Source organism: Plasmodium gaboni, chromosome 6 (genome assembly GCF_001602025.1).
Source record: "Plasmodium gaboni strain SY75 chromosome 6, whole genome shotgun sequence".
Taxonomy (NCBI): domain Eukaryota; phylum Apicomplexa; class Aconoidasida; order Haemosporida; family Plasmodiidae; genus Plasmodium; species Plasmodium gaboni.
Genome location: NC_031486.1, coordinates 894,709 through 910,480, shown reverse-complemented (window position 1 = coordinate 910,480; position 15,772 = coordinate 894,709). Strand labels below are relative to the sequence as shown.

Genomic DNA, 15,772 nt, shown 5'->3' with positions numbered 1-15,772 from the left:
TATTTCATATATTTTTTGCACACATAATGTTATTATAAATATATTTATTAATATAATTAATTTATATGTACTTATTTATTTATTTATTTATTTATTATTCTTATTTCTCAACATATTTGTTTTTTATATTTCCATTTCATAAAAATTTTTTATTTTATTTTTCCTTTTTGTCACATTAATTTTTATTTTAAGAATAATTTTTATTTGTAGTTGTATGTTTCCACATGATAAAATATTTTTGTTTTATTGTATTTTCATTTTTTTAATATTTTTGTTGTATTTAAATTCATCTTAAAAATATCATTTTATCATGTTTTCTATAATTAACTACATTGTTTTTTTTGTTTTTTTGTCATATTATTTTTCATATCTTTTATGATATTTTTTTTTGTGATATTTTTTATTATATATTTTTTTTTTTTATATTTCTTTTATATATTTTTACATGTTATTAATTTTTATCTCCTATATGTATATATGTAATATTAATATAGTGGAACATATATAATATATATATATATATAATATACTATATATATATATATAATATTAATTTTACATATATATATATATATATATTATATATATATATATATAATTTTTTTTTGAAGTCAAAAATAATCCTAATGTTATTGATAATTCATATTTATAGGCCTATTTTTATAAATAATTTTTTTTTTTTTTTTTTGTTAATATTATTTTATATATTTTTTATATATATTTTCTTATATATTTATTAGTTTTAAAATATTAATGAAATTATTCTAATATATATTATATATATTACATATATATTTTTTTGTTTCTAATAATGTTATAATATATATATATATATATAATTATATCTAATGATTTTATTTATTATCATATTTTTAATGGCTCTTCTTTTGAATTATTTAATATATTATTGAATCTTATTTTCTACTTTGAGTAAAAGTATTAATATATAAAAAAAAAAAAAAAAAAAAAGAATAATAAAATACAAAAAGAAAATTCAATTTTTTAATTTTCTCCCCATTGATAAATATTGTTATAAATATAATATATATTTATATATATATTATTTTTTTATTTATTTATTTATTCATATAATATCTATATAATTAAAGAGATAAAATTTCTTTTTATGTATATATATTTTTAATATTTATATTGTGTTTTTAATGTTATATGTGTTATATTTTTGAGAAACCATATAAAAATTATAAATATTATGAATATATAAATATATATATACATATATATATACATATATATATACATATATATATATATATATATATATGTATGTAGATACACATATCCTTTTAATAACAAATTTTATGTACATAGTATGAATTCCAAGACGTTGGAAATATTAAATTTGATGGATGAGAAATCCTTTAAAAAGTGCGAGAAATTAATAAATGTAGGACTTAAGAGTAAAAAAAATGAAAGAGTTTATTTATTATTAAAATGTTTACTACATTCCTATTTAAATGAAATAAAAGAATGTAAAAACATTCTGAACAATATAGATTCTGATGAATTAGATGAAAATATGTTTTATATATTAGTAAATATATATAGTAATATAAATGAAGAAGTAAAATTAATAGATATATATGAAGATGTATTAAAAAAGGTCGATGTTAATAAAAATAATAATACTAATTTAAAATGTGTAAATAAAAATAAAATGGATTCAGAAAGGATATTAAAAAATTTGTTTGATTATTGTTTAAATAATTGTTTTTATAAAAGAGGTAATCAAATATGTTTAAAATTATATAAAAGTACAAATGATAGTAAATATTTATTATATAATAGTTTATTATTATATATGAATAATGCAGATAATAATATTAATGTTTATAATTTATGTTTAAATTTTTTAAAAAATTATCAGTGTTTAAATACTGATAAAATTATTGAAAATTTTTCTTTTTTTTTAATATTATTTTTTTTAAATATAAAAAGAAGAAAATTTCAAGAATGTTTAGATATAAGTGAATATGCTCATAAAAATGATTATTTATTACATCCATTACAATATAATATATATAAATTATATACCTATCTAATATTTAATCAGTTGGATAAATGTATAGATATAGTAACATATTTAATTAAAGAAATACCAGAAAATACAGATTATTATATTTTATACATGGATATTGTTATTCATTTATTAAATAAACAAGATGAAATGATAATACATCATTTAGCTTATCAAAAAAATGAAAATAATATATTTCATAATTATAAAAAAAATGATTTAATGTATATAGAATTTTGTAAAAAGTGTTTTATTAATACATATATTAAAAATAAAACAAGTACAAAATTTATTCCTACGGATATATCAGATTTTTGGAAGAATATAATCCAAACACAAAATGGTACCATCCATTACAACAATGATAATAATATAAACATAAAAAATAATAATATGAATAATATGAATAATAATAATCATGATCATAATTATCATTATTATATGGATGATCTAATACAAGAAATTATAGATGATATATTTTCCATATATAAAAATGTATATAATAAAATATCAAATTATCAATATAAAGAAACTTATAATAAAAACATACAATATAATGAATCAGAATTTTTTCATATAATTAATATGTTAGATAATAACATAAAAAATTATAAAGAAGATATTTCATTGATATATAAAAATATCAATACCATTAAAGCATTTCTATATTTCTTATTTATATTTATTTTAAAAGAATCTGAAAATTATCAGTTATTATATTATATCAAAAATTATATTAGTTTTCTAAATGATGATATGGTATCCATATTAATAATTTTTCTAACATGTATGAGAAATATTATCTATTCATTAATTCAAGATGCATTAAAAAATATAAAATCATCAAATCATAATAATATACAAACAAATACACAAACACAATCTCCAAAAGAAACAGAAGAAATTAAATATAGTAAAAGAAAAATATTAAACTATTATAAACAAATATATAATTTTGAAAAGCTATTATATATATTATACAAAAATGATGTATCTAAATCATTCAATAGATTATTATCCTTATATTATGAAGTAACTAATGTTGTAATTATAACAGATGATAATATGGTTACCTTATTAGTTGAAATGGCTTTATATTTAGATAAATGCAATGTATATAAAACAAACAATCATTTAAGTATTAATAAAAATATTTATACTATGTTGTCAAAATTTTTTGGTATACATGATATGAAGATGGAAATTAGTGAATATAAAAGTGTGCAAGATTTTTTAAATTTAATTGATTATTCAAATGAAGGAATAAATAACAATCATATGAATGATATAAATAATATGAATAATGTGAATAATATGAAAAATATGAATAATATGTATAGTATAAACAATAATGTTGATCATAATTATATAATGTCAAATAATTTTTCTTATAATATTTTATCAGAACTAAATGATTTAGAAAAGAAAAAAAAAAAACATATATCACATGATATAAAATTAATACATAGAGGATATTATTTGATTGCATTAAGTTTATTAAAATATGCTCATCAGTATAATATGAAATTAACAAATAATAATAATGAAGAAAAAAAAAAAAAACCAGTATTAAATAATGAATATATAAATGTATTAGTATTAAAAATATATCTAAATAATATTATAGGTAACTTTTCTAATCTTTCAATGATTACAGAAAAATTAAATATTAAAAATATACAACTAATAACATTTTCACCAATATTATTTATGCATACATATTATTATTCTTATTATGATACATATATAGATAAAATATTAAAAAATATATTAAATTATTATACTGTTCAACAAAGTACTCTAAAAAATACCATACCGAAATGTTTTCAAAATAATTCTTCATTTAAAATTAATGAAATTATTAATTCTTATTTTTTAAATTCATCTAACATTATGATGTATTATATAAAATTAATATATCTATTTAAAAAACAAATTGAGGCACAAAAAGGAGTTTTCCATTTTCATCTTTTTAGCAGTTTGAAAAATTTCTATTTAAGTGACCTTGAACATGTTACTAAGTTTCCCATATCAAAGGAATATAATAATAATAATAATAATATTAATGGGAACTATAACAATAATAATATTAATAATAATAAAGGAATTAAGGGCCATGCACAAATAAAACTTATAAAAGATAGAAATAACCAAAATAATAAAGATAATTCAATTAATAATTATAGTTCAACTAATAATTATAGTTCAACTAATAATTATAGTTCAACTAATAATGATAGTTTAACTAATAATGATAGTTTAACTAATAATGATAATTCAACTAATAATGATAATTCAACTAATAATGATAATTCAACTAATAATGATAGTAATTGTTGTGAAGATACATTAGACACTGATATAAATGAACCACCAAACAAGGAAGAAAAGAAATACACAAAACAAAAAATAATTTTAAAAAAAGATAATATAATACAAAAAATAATGTTTGGTGAAAATAAAAATTTCCCATTATATTTATTAATTAAATTAAACAATGATAATATAAATGAAACATATCCTTTTAAAGAATTATATTCCAAATTGTTATTAAATAAATATCATTTTTTAATTATAGATAATCAAGTAGTTTTAATGAAATATAATATTCCATCATTTCATTTTTCTTTTTATAAATCATTTGACACATTCTTTTTTAATAATATATTATACGAATCATTAGATGATATGGATCATTTTCAATATTTGAAAAAAATTAAAGTATTAACACCTTCAGAAGTATGTGGAGTACATATGATAAGAGATATAAAAACTATATATCCTATGATATTCTTATCTAACTTTTATAATAATAAAGGAAGTGTTCAGATAGCTAGTCACGAACATGTATCTAATATAACAAAAATGACTGATCTATTTGGTATTCCATCAATTAGTACTGACAAATATTTCCATTGTCAACATGAACAAATGAAAAATATTCATAAGGACTATACCAATGATTATACAATTCATAATTCATTAAATTATAAAAATAAAATATGTGAATGTAATAGTGATGATATTGTCTCATATGAAAATTTAAAAAAATATGCAGATTATTCAATAAAATCACATGAAGTCAACTTTTACACAAATCCTAATACATACGTATCATTAGATAAAGATAATTATATTTATAAAAATAAATATATTTTTAGACAGAATAAATATAATGATCAATTTAATCAATACTCAAAATATTCTCCTTTTGATAATTGCTTAACTGATCTTTTTAATTATCCAATACAAATGATATATATAAATTCTATCATACTCAATACAATTACATATATATTTCACAAGGCATATTATTTTAATACATTCCAAGAGGATAAAATAAAAAAAAAAAAACTTAAGAAAGTAAAATGTGCATATTCCTATTTGTTATATATTATTTATTATTATGAATTGACTGAATATGAAAAGGAACCTAGTGATAATAATACAGAACTCTTACCTATGAATGCCAAACAAAATATTACTAATGTTAATAATTATATGGACATGAATTATATCAATATTATAAGTAATAATCATCATAAAAATGAAAATATTCATAATAATAATAATATGAATAATCACATTAACAACAACAAAAATAATAATAATAATAATAATAATAATAACAGTTGTAATAATCATATTAATTACAATAATTATAATAATCATGTTAATTATAATAACGATTTATATGAATATTCAGATCTTTTATTAGATCAAAAAAAGAAATGTACAGTCATCAAAAATAAAACTAACTATCAATATGATTCTAATCAATCATTTCTCTTCAATGAAAAATTAGGATACTACCCATACATAGACAATCATGATAATTTACAAGCTGCTTTTCATAATGATATATATACATATATTTCTTGTATGCATTATAAATGCTCATTAGCCATTATTTATATGTACTTAGAAATATTAGAAGACAAAGATATATATGAATCGGTTAACACTATACAATCTTTATACAATGATATATATATATATTTATTCAATAACATACATTATTATCAAAAGATATTAACTAATGATAATTCCTACCAGATTATTAATTTATCTTGTTTATTTAAACATTATAATTATCTTGTTCAAAATATCACCATCTTCTCATTAATAATACAATCAATATATATGGATAAAAAAAAAATTACTTCACACAATAATAATGATAATATCAAAAATTTAGTCCATACACAAATTAATTTATTAACAACCTTAAATCAAAAATTAAATTCCTTGTTAAATATTCTAGAGAATTATACCTCGCAAGCAACTGTTTGCCCTTCATTCTTACAGAACTCAGAGCATGAAGTGGTCAAAGAAATCACCTTGTTTTATAAAAACCATGTTACTAATTTGTGTAATAAAATTAATAATAAAATTAATATTATCAAAGGTTATGCATAACAATGTCAAAATTTTATTAAAATAATATATATATATATATCTTCGTTTTAATTTTTAATTCATTTGTTTCAAATAATTTCGTTAAGATATTAATAAATTAAATAATTGTTTTTGTGTGTAATTATTAAATGATTACTTTATTATTGTCAATATAATATTAATTTATGTATTCATCTGATATCTTGTTTAAACAAAAAAATATATAAAATATATATAAAATATATATAAAATATATATTTATGTTTTTGTTTTTTGTTATGTGGACATGTTAATTTTATACTTATAAAATTCTTTTTTTTTTTTTTTTTTTTTTATTGTCCAAGAAGGACAAACCTAATATTTTATATCAAATTAATTTATTTCATGTCATTTTGTTTTTTATTTTTTTTTTAAATGTTAAACGCTCATTTCAGACGCATAGAAAAAAAATTATAAAAATAAATAAATATATATAAGTATTATATGTAGCTTTTAAAAATGATTAACAGTAATGTTTGCAAAAATCAACGAAAAAAAAATTATAAGAATATATATCGTCTTCAAAAAAAAAATTAAATTACAATATATTTTTCTATTAAAAAAAAATAAATAATTAAATTATTCATTCCCAATCCATATATAATTCATAATGTTGTATCATTTGGTTAATGTGATAGACATAATGTAAGTAAAACATTCGCATATTTGATCAATATAAACATATCCTAACAAAAAAAAAAAAAAAAAAAAAAAAAAAAAAAAAAAAAAAATATATATATATATATCTTTTAATTTTATTATCATTTTATTCTATTACTGGATTCATGAACATCTTTCACATCTTCTTCAATGAAGATATCAAATTTGTTTAATATATTCTCACTATGTTCTGATAAGATATCATCATATTTTGCTATATTTTTCTCAACATGTATTCTACTATTCATCAATTTCGTCATACAGAAAGATGTTGATTCATGTACTCCTTGGTATAAAGATTTTAAATTATCTAAATTTTTATATATAATATCTGTATTATAATCAATAATTATATTTTCTTTTTCCTTTTTATATTTTTTGTTTTTACACGTTTCTTTGAACTTTGTCATTTTCTTCTTTTTAGTTCTTTCATTTGATTTATTATTACTTTTATTATTTGCAGAAATAAATTCTGTGTCACTAAAATATGGCTCAGAGTTACTCGTATAATTTATTAATTCCTTTACATGTTTTGATAAATGATAATTACTTTCATTATTTATTTCTAAAGAAAATTCAAAGGAATTTATCTGTTTTGATTCATTGAAACAATTTAACGTTTCTGATGTATTCTTTATATTCTTATTTGACAAAGCTCCAATTTTTTCATGATTTTTATAAACTATATTTAAATTGTTGTCACTTTCGTTTCTTACTTCCTCTTTATTATTATCAAATAAAGATATAATATCAGTAGCATATTTAATTAATTCATTATTTCTATTTTCATTATTAGAAATACCTTTTTTATTAATATAAATTTTTGTTGAAGCTGTTTTGTTTATTTTACTCATGATATTATTTTTTTTCCTATTGCTAATATGGCTAACTAAATTTATATCATCCTTTGATTTATATCCTTTCTTTGAATAAACATTTTCAGTCTTATCATTTGCATTCTTCTTTACAACCTTTTTGAATTTCTTAAAATTTTTCGAATGTTCCTTTTTTTCTAAAATAATATTACTCATGTTATTATTATTTTAAAGTGGACATAGGAAAAAAATGACATGGAATATTATTATTAAATTGTTCCCTTATATATATATATATATATATATTATATTTATTATTATATATATTTGTCCTTATGTTAAGTTTATCAATATAGGTAAATGTTCTCTTAATATATATTCGTTTTATTCGAACATTTCATTTTTGTCAATATTTTTTTTATAATTATATGGAAGAATAATATAACACAAACTTTGGCTTGTATATATTTTAAAATTATGAAATAACCTATAAAAATATATTCATATTGATAATTTATACATACGCAAAAGTTGACAATAAAAATAAATGTGATGATTTTTATATATATAGATATAATCACTTAATTTTTGTTTTTACATTTTGTTCTTTTTAAAGATAATATATATGTTATTTATATCTTTTTCATTATGGTTATATATGATTATATCTACCATTACAAAATTTTATATTTTTTTATATGTAGACATTTTTTTTTTTTTTTTTTTAAATAGCTATTTGATAACAACCATGAAAAAAAATATATATAATATATATAAATATTTATATATACATATATAAATCTCATAAAGCCATTTATAATATTTAGTAATATTTTAAAAAAATATATTGGCTGTCTTATTTTTTAATAATATCAAATAAAATTCTGAACGGTTCAGAATATTTTTTTTTTTTTTTTTTTTTTTTTTTTTTTTTATTGTTTAAAGCCAAAAAGAGTAGTATGATATTTACAATTAGTATTATTCCTTTAATTGTTAGACAGAAATAGTACATTTTAGAATTTTAGAGCTTCTTATTGCTTGAAAAATATTAATACTTAATTGTTTATATGATTACGTATTACATTGAAACAAGAGATGTTTACATTATATATTATAAATATGTACACATTCCAAAATTGACATTATTTGTTTACCATAATATGTATATCTATGCATATTATAAAATCTAGCACTTTATGAAAGCACCACAGTGAATTCAAGATAATGCACAAATATATATATTTTATTTATTGTTATGTATGTATGAATAATTTTATATAGACATTATATGAAATAACATATAAATATACATTGATAACAATTGAGTATAAGAAAATTTCCTGTTCTTATATAACAAGGAAAACATTAAAAATCATTAAAAGGATAAAATTAAAAAATTATATCAAAAAAATAAAATATAAAATATGCGAATGATAAAATGGGATTCATTTAAAAAATAATAAATAAATAAATAGAACAAAACAAAACAAAACAAAATAACAAATAAAATAAAATAAAAATAAAAATAAAAATTGGTAGGAACATATGGAACTATTAAAAATCATTTTAAAAAGAATAATATATATGTATTTGAATAATTGCATAAAATTGTAATGCAATATATATATATAATATACTAAAAAAATAAATGAATAAATAAATAAATAAATAGAACAAAACAAAACAAAACAAAATAACAAATAAAATAAAATAAAAATAAAAATAAAAATTGGTAGGAACATATGGAACTATTAAAAATCATTTTAAAAAGAATAATATATATGTATTTGAATAATTGCATAAAATTGTAATGCAATATATATATATATATATATATATATATAATATACTAAAAAAATAAATGAATAAATAAATAAATAAATAAAAAGGAACCTTGCAAAATTAATATATATATATATATATACCAAAGAGTATGTGGAATTAAAATTATTTTGTCTCTTCATCCATAAATTCCAAGAATTGTTCTGATATATCTTTTTCTTCTAAACCAGGTATCATATTTTTTATACCTAATATATTACACAATATAAGAAATATTTCTTTCTTCACATTTCTTTTCTTTAATATATCATTACTATTTTTTATTAATTCTATAATTATTTGTTTATCTATATGATTTTTCTCACAATATTCTTTTAATGCTTCTTTGGTATCACCCGAATTGGTATTTTCTTTAAATTTTAATTCCATTTCATCTAAACGATATTGCAAAATATTTTTTTCCTGATGTAAATCATCGATAATTTGATTTTTATTATCTAATTCTTTTTGATATTTTTCTATATCCTTTTTCATTTTTCTCATATTTGTTTGAACATCATTATTTTTAGCTAATTCGTCTTTTAAAATTTTAATTTTAGAATTTAATATTTCAATTTTAATATCATGTTCTTCTTTCATTGATTTAATAATTTTTGAGAAATCAATTTTTGTGTCGTTTCTTATAACAAATTCTTCTTCTTCACACTCGGTGAGAGAAGATTTATCTGGGAATGGATCAAATATTTTTTTTGAATTAACTAAACTATTTTCTTTCATATTATTATTATTATATGGAGTATAATTTTCCATATTTTGACAAAAGTCCTTTTTCTCAATATTATGAAGATTACTGTTATTAAATGGTTTATTACTTGTTTGTTTGGAATAGAAACAAGAAGAATTATTATCATCATATATATTATTACTATGAGTATAATTATTTTTATAGTCGGTATATAATGGTTGATTAATTTGTCCTACTTGTTCATGTCCCATAAGTGATATATCAATATGATTATTATCATTTTTTTCATTAATAATGGCATATTCATTATTGTTATTATATTGAGTGACGTGTTCTCTTTTCAAATTATTATTTAAATTTTGTTTGTGTATATCATGTTGGATATCCATTTGTTTATTCATTTGGTCTACATCCTTTTTAGATGATATATCACCTATAATTGAAAAGGGTGATGTTTTTTCATTATTAAACGTAAGATTATTTTTATACCTTAATATATAATCTAAAGAATTGCATCTTATTAATGTATTAGGTGAAGCTTCATTTTTTTGGCCAGTGTCCTTTTCTAAAAATTTTTTATTAGTACTATTTATTTCTACAACATTATGATTATTATGAAAACTTCCACTTTTATATATATTATTAAAAACTCCCTGTTTACTTATATTTTCCTCAGAAAGTGTATTATTATCATATAGATGATGAATATTCTCAATTTTGAGTATGTCAAAAAATAAATTTTTTATATAATATTCATATTCTTCTTTATTATTTATATGAATACATTCAAAATTATCAATCAAATGAATATTTAAAAATTTTGATAATATAAGTAAAATATATTTACTTATAGAAATATAATTTAAGAAAAAAAAATCACTTTTTATTGAATTATAATAATTAATTTTATATTCATTGATTAATAATTGTGCCTTTTCATTTTTCATAAATTTTTTAAATAGGTTTATATTATTTATTATTTCTTCATATAATATATTTTTCATATTGTATATTATTTCTTTATCATTTTTTATAATATTTTCTTTATGAGATTTTAAAATATTATTGTTTTTATTCTCAACACTTTCATATTCATTAAAACTTCTATTATCATTTTGTTTATTATCATACGATAAGTGAAAACCTTTCTTATCATAACTAATTTGAGAAAAGGTTTTCAAATTAGAAAGACTAAAAGTTCTTTCAGTACTTTTTGTATGTTCTTCCTTGTCATTATTATATTCATCTTTTATTATTGAATTACCATTATCATCATCAGTAAGTATGACATTCTGGATATTTTGAACGGCTTTGTTTAGTTTATGCCACGCATTTTGCATTTCTTTAACACAATTTTTTAATTTTTATATCAAATATAAATATAAAATATATAATATATATGTAATTATTTATGTATATTATTTATTTATATGGTTAATAATTTATTATTTATTTTATTCTCATTTTTTAAAAGAATCCGAAACGAAATACTACCAAAAAATAAAATTATAACATATATATATATATAATATATATATTTATTCTTTATTTTATTATTTGCAATTTTCTTTATATATTTTTTAGGAATACTATATATAAAAATAAAAAAAATAAGATATATATATAAATATATATGTATATGTAGCATATATAATAAATATATAAAAGAATAATTTATATAAATTAAATAATATACTTAACATTCACATATTAAAAAAGAATACAGATACCTGCCTCCCTACTTTGACAAAAAAAAAAAAAAAAAAAAATTGATAAGTATAAATATATATATATATATATATATATATATATTCTTTTTTCTTTTTATTTATCTTTCTTATTTTATAAAAAAATTAAAAAAAAAGAAAAAAAATTAAGTAATAAATAATATAAAAAAAAAAAGATATACATATAATATATATATATATATATATATATATATTTATCTGTTTATATATTTGTTGAAATATGTTCTGCATAGCTCATTTTCATACATATTAAATATATTTATCAAAATAAAAAAGATACATAAAAGAAAATGACAGCTAAGTTAAAATTGAAGGATTATGAAAACCTTTGTAAATGGTTTAAAAGATTAAGTAACAGAAAGAGTTTACCTCTATTGGCTGAAAAAAAAGAAGATCGTCTAAAAAATTTTACCAATTTTTCATTATATCATATTATGGAAAAATATGAATTTGTACCTAACTTTATTTTAAAAACTGAATTTTTATATCCTTTATTATATAAAAACCCAGAAGTCTTAAAGCAGTCATATTTTAATCATCATAAACTTTCAACTGAGCAAAATAAAACAGAAATTAACAATACATAAAAAGAAATATATAGTAGTTCAGAGAGGAAATTTTATAATCATTCAGATTTCACCAAAAAAAAAGTATTTTTTTTTTTTTTTTTCTTTTCCACATCCCAACTATGCATACACATGGTTCTATTGAAAGATGGAAAAAAGTCTATTTTTTATATAATAAAATATTTAATTCACTTATAATGGATATATATATATATATATATATATATGAAAGGACTTGTCCTTATTATTAAATTTTTACCTTATTGTTTTTATTCAAAAAGGATACAACTATAATAAGAAAGAGAAATAAATTCCAAATTTTTTTCATATATTTTTTTTTTTTTTTTTTTTATGTAGACTTGCATGAAACATTTTATGCTTATTATAATACTTATGTTTTGGTAGTAATAAGTAATGTAATATATTATATATATTTTTATTTATATATATGTTTAATTTTATGTAATAATTTAAAACTTACAATTTGAACACTATTTTTACTATGTGTAAAAATAAAAAATTTTATAAAAATATATTTTCTCCTTTCATATATCAGAAAAGAGAATCAAATATAAAATAATATACACATTCATCTTTCTATCTATTTGTGCTATTATTTTCATGCACATATATTTTTTCTTTTTATTATATTAAATGTTTAATTTGTTGACTTATAATAAACAAGTTTAAGCTACACATTATTTTGTTAAGGGGGGGGGGGAAGCAGCAAATAATGAATTTAGTGTTAATATGTAAATGATGGTAATAAAAATAAAAAAAAAATGAAAAAATTAAAAAAAAAAAATTAAAAAATTAAAAAATTAAAAAATTAAAAAAATAATAAATAAAAAAATAAAAAAAATAATAAATAAAAAAAATAAAAAATTAAAAAAATTAAAAATTTAAAAAAAAAAGTTATTCGGTGGTACCAAAAAAATAAAAATATATATATTTTTTTGAATACACACATATTATATGTAATAATATATATATATAATATATACACGTATTAACTTTCATTTAAGTGAAATAACGTTTTAATCACGTTATTTATATGATTTGTAAAAAAAAAAAAAAGAGAATACATAATCACTTAAAATAATATGAATCCATTGTTCAATTAAATAAGTGATCGTCGTATTCATCAAATTGCTTATTTTTATGGTTATTTCTATAACCATTTTGATTATGATCAATTTGATCTTTGTCCGTATTTTCCATCACATGTTTATTTTTTTGGTTTTCTTCTTTTGTTACTATATCTAAGAATTCCAGAACTTGTGATCTTTTTTGATACATGATATTAATTTTGAAGGCGTTTGGGTATTTTATTTTTTGTGGCCAATTCAAGGCAATGTCAATAAAATCACGAATAGCATATGATAAGTTAAAGGTATTTTCATATGGGTTTTTATAAAAAAATATAAGTGCTATAAAAAAGGATGAACAATAATATAATTTTTCTTTTTTATAAAAATAGAATTTAGGAAAGGGTCTAATTTTTAATTCATTAATAGTTTCTAATTTTTTGAATAAGAGACGTATTTTACTTTCAATCCATCCTTTCCAACTATTATATATAAATTCATTAATACCCATAATTTGTATATGTAGGAAATGTTTATATGTACTGAATAAATCTAATGGTTCTAAAATAGTCATCCAAACATTATTACTATTATTATTAAGATTATTACTATTATTATTATTTGGCCATAATTTATACATAGGTATAGAAGATTTCATATTATTTTCATCTTCCATACATTGGATAATTGAATGAGCTCTTTTAAATTCTTCTATTAAAATATTACGTGTACAATAAGTAACATTATGTGTTGAATTCATGCATGGAAAAGCTGGTGTAATTATAGGCATGACATGTAATTTATCTTTTATATTTTTTTCAGGATCCCAAACGGGAAAATTATTTAATCCTTCAATATTATATTTTTTAATATTTTGTAAAAGTACTGGATATTTCCAATTCCATATAGAATATACTTTAAAAAATTTACATATTAATTGACTAACATTAAAATTTGGATATAACTGACAAATTTTTGCTGTTAATAATGCCCATGAAATACCTCCTAAGAAACCTAATATGTTACTATATATACCTCTACTTTTTGCCCATAGTTTTATAAATCTTAATGTATTTCTAAAATGATCTTTATTCGGTACAGAATTTAATATTAAGTCAGCAACTCTAATACCGTTTAATGATCTAACTGTTACTTCATCTAAATTTTTTAATATATGATCATTATCTAAAGAATAATAACAATCTTTTAATGTTTTATATGGTAAGGTTGCTAATAATAAATCAATATCAACATCGTCATACATAAATTGTATAATAGGTGTATATGTTTCTGGTAAAGCTTGTAATTTTTTTACATTTCTATCTTGTTGTAATTTTAAATAGAATTCATTAAAAAATATTTCTCTTGTTAAATTTTGTGGAGCTAAAAATATACAATCTATATCACTATTTGGTGTAATTACACCTAAACGATAAGAACCAAATGTATATAAATTTCCTGATATATTATTTGCTTCTTCTTCACTTATACCTTGATTTATAGATAATTCTATAAGAAACTCATGAAATAATTTATTTATCATACCTAAAACATTTTCTCGCTTTTTTAATCCACTTTCTTCTTCAAATAAATTATATCCTTTCAATAATTCTACTACATCATTAGATTTCTTAATATCTTCTTCTGATGGATAATTTAATGATATTGGTTCAGTAACACCACCCTCTTCATATTTCTTATTCTCTTGTATATTCTCATCATTTATTATTTCACGCCTATAAGTAACATTACTCTTCCTATCTTCGATTTTCTTATTTAATGTACATTCTATATTATAATTCAAATATGTTTCCTCAGTCTCTTCTTTTATCTCGCTCACCTCAAAAAATTCCTCAAGGCTATCTTTTCTGTTCAGCATAAAATTGCTACATT

At 17.9% G+C, this 15,772-nt stretch overlaps 5 protein-coding genes across 5 annotated transcripts in view; 2 read left to right on the top strand and 3 right to left on the bottom strand.

Annotated features, from left to right (window-relative positions):
- Nucleotides 1-1,333: 1,333 nt before the first annotated feature.
- PGSY75_0626000 (hypothetical protein) lies at nucleotides 1,334-6,457 on the top strand (the record flags this gene model as incomplete). The annotated part of the gene is made up of 1 exon (XM_018784840.1): nucleotides 1,334-6,457. One exon carries the CDS (start codon nucleotides 1,334-1,336, stop codon nucleotides 6,455-6,457), a length of 5,124 nt encoding a protein of 1,707 aa, XP_018642894.1.
- Nucleotides 6,458-7,093: 636 nt separating this feature from the next.
- Nucleotides 7,094-8,166, bottom strand: PGSY75_0625900 (hypothetical protein; the record flags this gene model as incomplete). Its single annotated transcript, XM_018784839.1, has 2 exons — nucleotides 7,094-7,161; nucleotides 7,254-8,166. 2 exons carry the CDS (start codon nucleotides 8,164-8,166, stop codon nucleotides 7,094-7,096), a joined length of 981 nt encoding a protein of 326 aa, XP_018642893.1.
- A 1,731-nt stretch (nucleotides 8,167-9,897) lies between these two features.
- Nucleotides 9,898-11,817, bottom strand: PGSY75_0625800 (hypothetical protein; the record flags this gene model as incomplete). Its single annotated transcript, XM_018784838.1, has 1 exon — nucleotides 9,898-11,817. One exon carries the CDS (start codon nucleotides 11,815-11,817, stop codon nucleotides 9,898-9,900), a length of 1,920 nt encoding a protein of 639 aa, XP_018642892.1.
- A 698-nt stretch (nucleotides 11,818-12,515) lies between these two features.
- Nucleotides 12,516-12,812, top strand: PGSY75_0625700 (hypothetical protein; the record flags this gene model as incomplete). Its single annotated transcript, XM_018784837.1, has 1 exon — nucleotides 12,516-12,812. One exon carries the CDS (start codon nucleotides 12,516-12,518, stop codon nucleotides 12,810-12,812), a length of 297 nt encoding a protein of 98 aa, XP_018642891.1.
- Nucleotides 12,813-13,907: 1,095 nt separating this feature from the next.
- PGSY75_0625600 (putative poly(A) polymerase PAP) overlaps nucleotides 13,908-15,772 on the bottom strand; it is a gene marked incomplete at both ends in the record, with an annotated part of 1,899 nt that continues 34 nt past the window's right edge. Inside the window, one exon of the mRNA XM_018784836.1 lies at nucleotides 13,908-15,772. This exon is cut by the window's right edge and continues 34 nt beyond it. Within this exon, the coding sequence (XP_018642890.1) occupies nucleotides 13,908-15,772 (1,865 nt within the window).